The following is a 12,387-nucleotide window of genomic DNA, read 5'->3' on the forward strand; positions in this document are numbered from 1 at the left end:
AGTGAACAAATTAAACACACATTTTTGAATGAAATGTAACGTTTCAAAACGTAGACGCAAAGAATAAAACATGAGTGTTGTTAGAAAAGTGCACGGACAAATTCTATTGTGACACACTATCATCCTAGGCCCCTGATGTTCTGTCTACCTGATCAATACATAAGGATGACAGCGGGTGTGACCGGACAGTAAGAGATGCATACTTCCTCTAGGCACCTAATTCCACCTCTAGAATTTCCAGGGGTCCCCCTTTTATACCTTGTTCATTAATGTGTATCGTTTGTATATTATTATGAGATCGATCATTGTTCGCTGTCTTCACCTTGAAGATTTGAAGCTTTCCAATTATCTTTAAATGATTTATAGCTGTATCATTACGGTTAAATATGTTTCACAGAGCATGCCATTTTTTGGGCATGTTTTCATTACGAAGACATTTTGTGAAATTATAAATTGTACTGTTGCAATGCAAAGAGATTAACGATATTTCTATGGTCGCTATTCAATATCTTAAACATCATTTTTTTTAAATTTTGAATTAAGTTGGAGAGGTTACAACTACTGTATGACCAATAACAATGTTCAATGCGTAAAAACAATGTCAAGAATGGAAACCCAATCGAATGTCCCTGAGCAGCATAGGCAGGAACATGCTCCAAAAAGAACTTTTGAGAAGCTGCTCGGGATTACGTACACGTATCGAGGACCAATTATTTCAGATAGTAGGAGCTTTTAACGTTGGAAGGATTGATATTTTTGATGATCAACTTCTGCAATATTCTGCATAAAGCCTGGGATATGGTCTGTCCTATCGTTTCAATACGTAAAATCTAAATTGCAGACAAAGATATTCTGGCATAAAAGACACTAAAAAAGAGTTACAAGTCTTGCTACGGTAATACATTACTTTAAAAATATATATAAATATGCATTTATTTTAGTAAACAGAAAAGTTTATTTTTTCAAAACGAGCACACCACACAGGACAAACTGTCATTCTTTTTGTATGGGGGACAAGGGATTCTTCCACACTCTACAGCAACAGGATACAAGTATGGACCCTTATCCCTGCTGTCTTCAATTCCACCTTCATATAAAGCGTTCTTTTCTATACAAATATGGCGCGCACTGCTTCCTCCTTTCTTGTCACCAGCAGTGACCAAGACGCCCACATATTCCAACCTCCAATCTGCCGGACAGGTCACTTTGGCCGGAATCATGAGGACGGAAGACACGAGCTGTACCTGACAAACTGCACAACTTAAGTGGTAAGTGAAACCAGAGACGACGCTTTTATGTTCATTGAAAACCTTCCTTACAGACGATGAGGAGTCATATTCTGGCACTTGGGGGAGACAAAGGAAATCACCCGGATCTCCTCTCTCCGACTTAATGTTGCTTGAACTCATAAAGCCTATGGAAGAGAAAAATTGTTACGATAAGTAGTCAAAAGATAAACTGGATCCAAACTATTTAAATCTTTAGCCTCTTTTTAAAAAAAAGTATACTAAAACACAAGTTCCATGATGTTTGAATTCATAATTTTCATTACATGACTCCATAATAATTATACTGACCTGTGTATATGGTCCTTGTGTTTTCATGTTTTGGACACACCTTTCCTCCCCAAAGTGAATAAACTGCTATTTTTAAAATAAAAAAAAGTTATTAAGTAAATATTCATACGAGTATCCAATACATATACATTGAGGATTGAGTTCATATTGAGTAAAATAACTTGTATGAAATATCTATGCTACTTACCAGATCCTTTTAATTTGTTCTGAATGTCATCTATAAAACCATCGTAAAAGGGATCACTCCATGTCGAGATTTGTCGATCTCCTTCATCCATTGCAGATTGTGTAGGCGCTGTTATTGGATTTTGCCTCCTTTGACGAGTTTGTATTGTCTCCTTTTCGCTACAATGAAGGTGAAATACTTATATTATTAAGCTCTCCAAAAAGACACGCCTGAGAGATATGTAGAATATCTGTGAATTACAGAGGAAACTGCTCCGCCTTTTGTTGTAGAATCTGCTATATTTTATTCATTTTTCGACGTGATTGGACGACTGTATTTAAACATTGGAACATTTTTTGGTTGGTTGTCAGCTAAACGTCCCTTCATGTCCCGACGCCATACAACGCGGGTTTAAGACTGTAACATTTCCTTAAGTACTGAACATTTATGACAATTGAACAACTAGGGATCTTTTAGTCTCAGTATGGATTTCAACGTAGGGTCTTCATTTATACAATCTCATCAGAAGGATTTGTCACAGTGTCCTACATTAATGGGATCCGAACAGGCGAAGTAAGAGTCAACTCCTTGCCTCGTTGACAAGAGTTAAGTTCCTTTGGGCAATATTCTTTTGCCATATACTCTTAATATGAAGTACAGACGCTTAAAAAACACAAGAAATTGGATAAGGAATTGAATATATGAAAATGATGTAGATTACCTACATGTGTGTAATATCCTTTTCATTTTCCTTTATTTCTTTTACAACATCTCTTAACTCCTGTATACTTCGCTCCAAGTGCATGCGCATCAAGGTTTCATGTGAGAGTTTATCTTCCAGGCGCCTAATCTCCTCTTGATGTTCTCTTGGCGAGATATCCATTTTATGTGAAGTAGAACCTTAAGCCACAAAATTTAAAAAATAATTAATCAAGGCCACCTTTAAAAGAACTGTTTGCCCTCTCCCGATCGACTGGCTTAAATGGCCCGACTCAAAACTTTTTTAAACCTGCAGGAATGTTAACGATGATTTTTTTTTTAATTCATTCCTGAATTTTCCCAACTCTTCAGCAACTACTTTTAGTGTATTATTACCTTCAGTTTCAACAGATTTTGAAATTCAGCATCGATATTAAAATTCCTACTTACCTACCCGACCCATTTTTGTCCATCATGAGTCGGGAGAGGGTAAACAAACATTTTAAAGTTAGCCCAGCATTCTTAAATATCCTTACATATTAAATGTATATATGTTTAGATTTTGATTTAAACCATTTGTCTTTTTCCCCTTCTTTTTTGAAGTTATGAACAGTCAAAAGTGCTAATTAATTGTGATGTAGATTTCTATTAGAAAATTAAATCGCAATACCCACATAGCTTGGTCTCGTCTTCATTTTGGGGACAGTCGGTGACACCGTCACATACCCAAGAGTAGGGCACACATCTAGAGCTGGCACACTGAAACTCATTTATGACACAGGGGCGAGAACCGTCTGGAAAGAGATAATGAGAAAAAAAAAATTGAAGAACACATTTACTCGGTCACTTTTGTGCTGGTGAAATTTCCTTTGGCATTGCAGTAATTGTTTGAATTATTTTATTTATTTGGCATTTGGGCCCAAAGCAGAATGTACTAGATTTGAAGAAGTAATTTGGCTTAATATTAATTGATTTGCGATTTACGAACTTCGCAAGATCATTTTTACAAGACGTCACCATATGTCGATGTTGACTTTACTCAGCACCAGGTCAATTGGAAAGTGAAAGATTAAACGACTCCTTTCTATAATCTGCCGATTTGCCCAGGCCGTTTTAAACACACAGTGAACCAAAACAGCCTCTTACTAAGTATTTGTCTTAGTATTTGAAATCAACAGATAGCAAGAGAAGTAGTGATTTCAAGCTTTGTAAAATGTAAAAGTGTTCTGATTACGAGGGAGAGTCTCGAGAACAAGTTTGACGCGCCAGACGATAGATATGTCATTATTTATCAATTTATATTATTATCTGCTGCCCACGAAAAACAAAAGAGGTGCATATTGGCTAAAGAAGACAATGGACTGAACGGAGAAAAAATGGACACCTCACTGAATGAACAATGAATGTCTCTAAGTCGCTTGGCGAAGGAAAAAGGATGTCGTGCGTTCCAAGTTTCGTGCGGTTGTAATGAATTTAAAGAAAAGAGAGGCGTGGTGAAATCACACAACTTGCGTTCAGTATGGGAAAGGCACTGCTCATACACAAAGAAAAATCTCGATCTGCCAGGTACGTTAGTTCTAGTTTATAGTAAATGTTTAAGGCCTTTTGAATGTTTGTGTATACGAACCCAGCATGGTTATGGACCATTTTACTCTTTCAGGTGGAAATCAATTGAAAGTTTTACGGTGAAGTACCCGCAATTAGCAATGGATCTTAAACGGATTTTTATGATTTTCATACCGTCTGTATTGTGTCTTTCTGATAAAAGGGGACTCTTTCTTGGTCATCGGTCTATAGTATTGAGAGGAGGTTATAATATGCATCTAATATCTTTATAATGAGCCTATGATTTTTTCCTTGAACTAGACACAATTCAGTTTTGTGTTAAATCAAGAGACAGTAAAGAGATGAAGAATGTTTGAACAGTCGCTAAATATCATGTCTAATCGTTCTGTGGAATTGTCTAAACCTTTGAGCTCAAGTATATAATATAAATATTAATACTTAAGGGAAATGGCATATTTAAGTTAGAAAATGCGCAATATATGTACCTGGAACACAGTTAGTTCCGTTAATATTCGTCATGAATCCTTCTCTACACAAACATTGTTTCTGTGAGGTACATCCTCTTCCTTTACATTGCGCATGCTCTGGACACTGTTCATCCACGCTGCATCCATGATATATGTTAACTTTCTTATTCCTTTCCAATAACGTGTCAATCAAACGCTTAACCAATTGGTTTAGTTGCCTGTCATCGTCCTTGTTTATTTTTATGAAAGACACCAATTTTTTATTGATGAAATTGTCTTGATCGTGTAAATTTTTATTCCCCGCCGTAATTTCCCTAAATTTATCATTTTTCAGATAACTACTTCTCTCCTCAAAAGAAGTCGAAGAATTTCGGATGTTTATGGTAACATTTTGATTGTTTGAAGACTTATTTAAACCGTCTTCAGAAGTAAATTTCTCTTCGGAAAGTGCGTTTGTAGGGAAATCTTCAGTGATGTCAGATGGTAGCTTATCTATGTCTTCTACATGCGTTTTATTGTTTTTAGGATGAGTCTTGAATTTTAAAAAGTTTTCAACTTCAGTACTTGAAATATTGTCCGAAGATGGAAACGTTTCAGGACTTCTGTCTTCCGATTTATTCGAGTATTGTTCGTTTACTTGGAGTTTAGGTATCATTTCGCTTGAATCCACCAAAACATTGGTATCTGATTGACCCTTGATGACATTTCTCTCCTTTATCTTATCAACTGCTGCTGACATATCCTTTTTATCGGGATTGACTGACAGTATTGGAGCTCTGACATCATTTGTACCAGGCTCGTCCTCTTGGATTAATTTTCGTTGGGTTTCTTCTCCACCATCCACATATTCAGAAAGGACAGGTTCCTGTATTTGTTCCTTGTTCAAAGGTATGTTTTCCGAACTAACATCATTTGTTTGCACCATGTCCACCTTTAGTTTAATACTTTTATTACTTGGTGTTGTGCTATTTTCTTCTTCCAACAAACCCTGAGGTATCTGAATTTGTTGACCGTGGCAGTGGTCTAAATGAAATCAAAATTACTTAAATGCATTGTACCAATTTGTTTTTCATTAAGTACACTGAGTATATATATCTGTTTGTAAACAGAAAAAAAGACGACAACCCATTGTGTAAATTCACACTTCATCAACATTGTATATAGTTTATGATAATGTATCAAGAAAAAAACCCCGATCTGTCCATTTAATTTATTAAATTAAATTATCTGGATTTCGTTTTTGTAGGATGTGTATAATGTGAAAAGAAGGAAACATGATGAACAAACCCGTATCAGGAAAACTCAGTTTATGATGTATATTTATAAAAGATAAGGGGAGCATACCTACAGAGTATTCTTTATCAACACATTTTCTAGCCTTTAGTGGGTCTAACCAGTATTCTTCCGTGGTTATCTCCCGTTTGTCCTCTGGACACACACAGACTTCACCATCACATACCGTTGACAGAACACAAATCTTATCTACACAAGAATGATGAAGTTCGGCTTCATACGGGGACTTGCAATGGCCGTCAGAAGTTGGTTCCATTAACTCATTGCACTGGCACACATCATCCATGCATACAGCAAATGGGGAGAGACATTTGTTGAGATTTCCATCGCAAACCTCTCCCATAAGTTTACCTGTGAAATATCCGAATTACATAGGTAACTGTTGCCTGTTTTATTGGAAAGTCATGTTTTTATCGTGTACAATCCTACGCGCTACCATGTTGTCTGTAAGTAGTTTACTTAAAAAAAAATAAGCTGCTAAAATATATTATTTTCCTTGGATTGATTAATTGTCATTATTTGTTTGGAACGTGTCTGTGGATAAATGTTTTCGATGATGGCCTGAAATGAGGAAAAGATAGGAAAAGTTTCAAGTCTGACCCCGTAAATGACATTAAAATAATCAGAAAATTAAAAACCTAAACATCAATAATCTAACATCAAAATATGTGACCGCTTTAACAGATTTCAAGTTAAAAGACAGATGAAGAGAATTCTCCAATTCTGAGAATTTATACCATTTCATAAGGTATATGGTTTTTTTTTCGCATGTGTATAGTATTTTCCTATAGTTCGACAGCGGGGTCATCTGATTTTTAATAAATCATCAGGTGTATATTATTTTCCTTTCAAATCATAGACAGAATGCGTGTTTATCTGATTATTTAATTCAAGATATATTGGACACAATTGCAGAAATTAAACTGATGTGGAAAACTACTACTTGTAGCAAAGAAGATTCCTCAATGCATTTTAATTCCGATTCTTACCTGGAACACATTGGGATCTATCGTCACTATAAACAAATTGTGAAACGCAACGACACATATATCCCTCACATCCATTAGGGCGACATCTAGCGTTTGAAGGACACTGTGAGTGCCTGGTGCATTTCTCAAATATTAAAAGCGCTGAAATTACAAACAATCAGTTATTTAAATACGCGACGAATGGATTAATTTTTTTCTAAGAAATTCCAAGGCACAGTTGTCTTAAGTATCTAAAATCTTACCTTGTGAAAATGTTATCACGAAAGACAAGTGTAGCAAAAAGTCATACGAATAAGCCATTTGGTTTCAAAACTTAAACCTGGATTAAAAACGTGCCGCTCATGTTTGCACTCGGAAAAAAATATTTTTCCCCCAAAAATTCCTTTTCTCTGTCGCAAGAGAATACAAAAGAATTACAATGTCTGTCTCATTTTCCCACGCGTACATGTTCTCATCTGTCATTCAATAAAGCGCACCTGCTATGTTAAAAAATGTGACAGAATAGAGTTAAAGAACAATAGGGACAAATCGCTTACGTCCAGTAATTCATCATAGTTTAACTTATTTGCCATAAAAATGGAAGGATTCCTATAAAGAAATATACCTCTGCTGACGGAAAATGATCCATTTGAGAGGTTTTAAACAACAATTATTTGACTTCATTTTTTTTGTAACATTAATGTGAGTTTTGTTTTTTAAATTTGGGTTACTTTACCGCTGTGCATGTATAAAGTACCGGTTGAATTGATTGGTTCGTCGCTGTTTTCATCATGATCAATTGTTTTAAAAACATTGCTATCTTGATGAAATCTTTTTTTCCCTTACTGTTAAGGTAGTCAATGTATAACGACCGTATTTTGTACCTTATAAATGAATGGTCCAATATTTTAAATCTTAAGTAGCATCTGGAAGGTGTTACCAAATAAAAATACTCCACCAAAGGAATTTACAAAATTTTGATCATTGTCCAATTAATTGCACCTTGAATTTTACATTGAAGTCTATGGGTAGCGCATGTGTTTTTTAAGATAAAGTAAAAAGTAATTTAAACTTCAACTAAATCTCTTGGTGAAAATATGCATAAACTCTCTCTTTATTCAATATGGAGTAAAAGTGAATCATTTACCACAGATATTTTGACAAAATTAAAATCTTTTCATCAAGGGCAGATGGCTTCTTACATATATGTTATCAGTCATGAATTTTGTTCATTTCACTATCATCGTTATCAGGCAATACATAGTTAACTAGTTTAAAATCATTCAAAAGTGTTCAATATCCCTTCATTTCACAATGAGTACCTTAAAACAGATACCATACTATATCTAAGTTAGTCCTCTCTGTAGTTAATGGTAAAATTGAATTCGCGATTCTAATAAGGAGTCGTGTACCTCATTTTAATTGAATCGGATTATATTTGTATAACAGAAAGGGTAGTATCTTATAAAAATAACATTTCATCGTAAATACAAACTGATTGATTTTGTGTTGTTTAACGACAGTTCCCATTCTATAATTTTCCACTTATATAGAGACGTCACCGAATGCCGTCGAACGGCTTGAAATTTAATCCTATACTCGGCACTCAGGGCCATTGAACATTGATCGATGGTTTTTTATCGCGCCAACGCATTCAGAGACCTCGAATTTTAAGGTTTCATCCAAAGAAACCCCCAAAACAATTGACTTTCACTTCTTATCCCCGGGCACCTGACGAAGGAACAGTCACTACCTTTGTTTACTTGTAAGGTGTGACGCACCGTGGCAAGAGGGAATCGAACCTGGGCCTCCCGATCACGAAGCGAACGCCCTTCCACTAGGCTGCCGTGACCGTTTCATGAACTGATATGTCAATTTGTCAAGTTACATGTTTTGTACGAGTTGTATTCAACTCGGATTTCTCCAAAGGACTTCCTTTGGGTAGCAACAATTTTGACCCTTTCACCTTGACCTTCGAGTATGGCCTATTTTTGAAAACAAACCTTGGTCATATCTTTAGCTGTCGGTGCTTTCATAATATGTATTCCTTGTGACAAGACCTTCGCTAGGGTTCCAGCGATTTTATCCTTTAATCCTTGACCTTTAAGTTTGACATACGTTTGAAAATCTGTAACACTGACAATAACTTTTCAACGGTTGGTTCTAGGGCTGTCATATTTTACAGGTGTATTCCTTTTGACAAGACCTTTCTTTGGAAACCAATATTTTTTATTTCATGATCTTGGAACTTGACTTGCATTTGAGAAACTATCTTCGTCATGAGCTGCAATTTCGGAGCATCATGTGTTTCACACAAATCTTGTTGATTGGTACGTTATCCTCTGTTTTGCCAAAATGTTTAATAACTTAAAGATAATCCAAATATATCGATATCTTTGAAACCTCATATTGAATCATTTTCAATCCCCCCCCCCTCCGGGCCCAAAAAATTAAAAGGAGCGTTATTTCATAAGGTAAATTTGTAATCCGTATATTGGAAATCAATGCGGATGAAATACCAAATTTACATAACAGTAAACAGCTTTGGGATAATGATCTGGGTCATTTTACATTAAACTAAATGCACTTTGAGATAGCATACAATATTATATCCCTGCTGCGTTTTAAGCGCCCATACATTGTATACAATGTTCCAAATGTGACTTTTAACTTCCCAAAACGACATTACATTACATTAAGAAAATAAGACACCTGTGGTTATGAGTATTCCGTGAATGAGTAAGGGGCCTTCAATGTTTCTCCATCTAAAAATTATTGATTTGATATGAATTTTACACTTCGTACAAAGACCTTGAACTTTCCACAATGACCTTGGGTCAAAATTATGACATACTTTTAGCTCATGAGATATCTGTTAGAAGTTTTAACCTCCAATACTTATCTATTAGAGAATAATTACCTCAACACATTTTATTCCTTTTCTGCTAGTGACCTGTAACATGCCGAAATAACCTTGGGTCACAATCACAACACCCTTCAAGAGGTAATATTGTTATGAAGTTTGAACTTTTAATGTTTTTTTTTCATTAGAAAATTGGAGAAGGAACACAAATTTGACATATTCTTCGCAAATGACCTGAGTATGACCAAAATGACTTCAAGTCAGATTAGGACCATTCATGTCATACGCAATTTATGCGTCAAGTAGCAAGTTCCGATAAGACTCATATTTAAAGTTTAAGACCAAATACAAATAAAATAATTTTTCTGCCAGTGACCTTTAACTTAATGGAATTACCTTGGGTCATACATTTCCTAAGGTTACATGTAATATTTGCGACAAGAATGAGCCTCTAATGTTCATCATTGAAAGACCTGGTCAGGGCATGCATTGTACACTTATCACAAGTGACCTTGAACTTGATGTAATAACATCGGATAAGATCATAACACACCCTCAATTTTATGCAACCTTTGTGTAAGGTAAGAACTTCTAATGCTTCTCCAGGCCGGACCCGAATCTCAAACTTCTGCCAGTGACCGTGAATTTCCGGTAATGACCTAATGTAAAGGTCATGACACATTCAAATGTTTGTTTGTTTGTTTAACGTCCCTCTTGAGAATTTTTCACTCATATGGAGATGCCACCACTTGCCGGTGTAAAGTTGGAAATTCTGACCTATACTCGGCACTCAGGGCCATTGAGCAGTGAGTGATCTTTTTTTCTTGCCAGCACCTACTGCGACACGGGGCCTCGCTTTATACGATCTCATCTCAAATGTTTGTAAAAAGTTTGAAATTCCAATGATTCTCCTTACATAGGTAGAAGCACAGACACGAATAAAACACTTTTCTGCCAGTGATATTGAACTTGCTGATATGAATTCGGGTCAATTTCGATACACATTGTATGCGTCTCATGTTCTTCACTGCAAGATAAGGTCAGGACAAGAAATGTACACTTGTGTAAAAATGACCTAAAATTGAATCAAGTGTCCTAAGTTGAAGTTCATAACACACTTTCAGGTTCAACCCTAGTATAGGTATGAACTTACAATGTTTCACCGTTAAGAAATTCTAATCCGTACACGAAATTTATTTTTTTTTTTATTGGTCAGTGACCTCTACCTCACCGGAATGACCTTGGGTAACGATATTTCCCAGTTCAACTAGTAGAAGAGCAACGTTGTACTTAAAACACATACTTCAATAAAAAGACATCTGTGCAGACCATTGTATAACTTATGCACCAAGTGATCCCACAAATCAAAATTTACAGCACTGTCAATACACATGAATTGAAGTGTGAGAGATATGAATCGTTGTTGCGTAGTACTGTCCTTGAAATTAAACGTCAACTAGAACACATCTTATATACTGATATGAGTGATATCATGATTAATACATGTCTTTCTTCAATTAAGTACATGTACATATATTCATTTAGTTTAAAAGTTCGTGTAAAATGAAAATTAGAACCACATGCATTTATACATGTATAACCATGGGGGTCTACCCACTAGTCCGACGGCTCACTAGTCCGAAGGCCCACAAGTCCGAAGATCACTACGACGATTAAAAAAAAAGTACGAACTTTTTGTTTACATATCATAACAAGGAGGGATATATATATATTGCTTTCAAGAATATAGCGTTTTATTGGAACATATACCTTTGTTGATTATGATTGTAGAATATAATTACAGGTGATGTTCGCCTAGTTATATATCGATATGTTTGATTGATTGAATGTATGTTTTACGTACCGTTCAAGAATTTTTCACTCATTGAGAGACGTCACTATATACATGTACCAGTGAAGGGTTTTACTCGGCAATCAGGGCCATAGGGCAGTGAGGGATCTTTATCGTGCCAACGCCTACCGTGACACGGGGCCTCGGTTTTTGCAGGGTCTCATCCGAAGGATGCAACTGTTCCTTCACCTAGCGCTCGGCACCTTGAAGTGAAAGTTGCTGGTCCTCCGGATGAGACCTTAACCAGAAGTCTCTGAAGAGTCTGTAGCTCTACTGTTGTACTTATAAAGGAAAAAAAAAGTAACACTTGGACTTGAAACTTTGCAACAGCAATAAATAGAATAACGATCCTTGGTTTAGTCTCAGAAATTTCAATTTAAGTAACCATGGCAACATCATTTAACAAAAAACAATAACGACAATTATGTATTTCAGTGTAGTCTACATGTATGCCAAGTTATACTGAAATCAGGCAAAAATGTAGGAGGAGTAGCGTTATGAAATTATATCAAGAAAATTTTTATATTTAGTAACCATGGTAACACTGTTCATCGAAATCCAAAACTGGTACAGAGAATTATGGATCTTAGTTTAGTCTACTTGTGTGCCAAGTTATACAAAAATCAGACCAAAACTGTAGGAGGAGTAGCATTTTGAAATTACATTTCAAGGAAATTTCTATTTTTGTAACCATGGCAACACCGTTCATTGAAATAAAAAACCGATACATAGAAATATGTATCTTAGTGTAGTCTACTTGTGTGCCAAGTCATATTGAAATCAGACCAAAACTGTAGGAGGAGTAGCGTTTTGAAAGTATTTCCAAGAAATCTCTATTTTTAGTAACCATGGTAACACCGTTCATTGAAATCATAAACAGATACAGAGAATCATGTATCTTAGTGTAGTCTACTTGTGTGCCAAGTTATACTGAAA

General features: G+C 35.7%; 1 protein-coding gene across 1 annotated transcript; it reads right to left on the reverse strand.

Moving 5' to 3' along the window:
• Nucleotides 1–878: 878 nt before the first annotated feature.
• LOC133199001 (uncharacterized) lies at nucleotides 879–7,124 on the reverse strand. Its single transcript, XM_061334900.1, has 9 exons — nucleotides 7,000–7,124; nucleotides 6,758–6,898; nucleotides 5,820–6,119; nucleotides 4,494–5,498; nucleotides 3,117–3,236; nucleotides 2,469–2,643; nucleotides 1,765–1,922; nucleotides 1,578–1,643; nucleotides 879–1,414 (listed from the first exon to the last, which is right to left on the reverse strand). The coding sequence occupies exons 1-9, from the start codon at nucleotides 7,055–7,057 to the stop codon at nucleotides 963–965; spliced, it is 2,475 nt and encodes an 824-aa protein (XP_061190884.1). The 5' UTR covers nucleotides 7,058–7,124; the 3' UTR covers nucleotides 879–962.
• Between the last annotated feature and the right edge of the window lie 5,263 nt (nucleotides 7,125–12,387).

The sequence above is a fragment of the Saccostrea echinata genome, unplaced genomic scaffold, assembly GCF_033153115.1.
Source record: "Saccostrea echinata isolate AGI-Se365-2 ecotype Australia unplaced genomic scaffold, CSIRO_AGI_Sech_v1 ptg000033l, whole genome shotgun sequence".
In the NCBI taxonomy this organism is placed as follows: domain Eukaryota; kingdom Metazoa; phylum Mollusca; class Bivalvia; order Ostreida; family Ostreidae; genus Saccostrea; species Saccostrea echinata.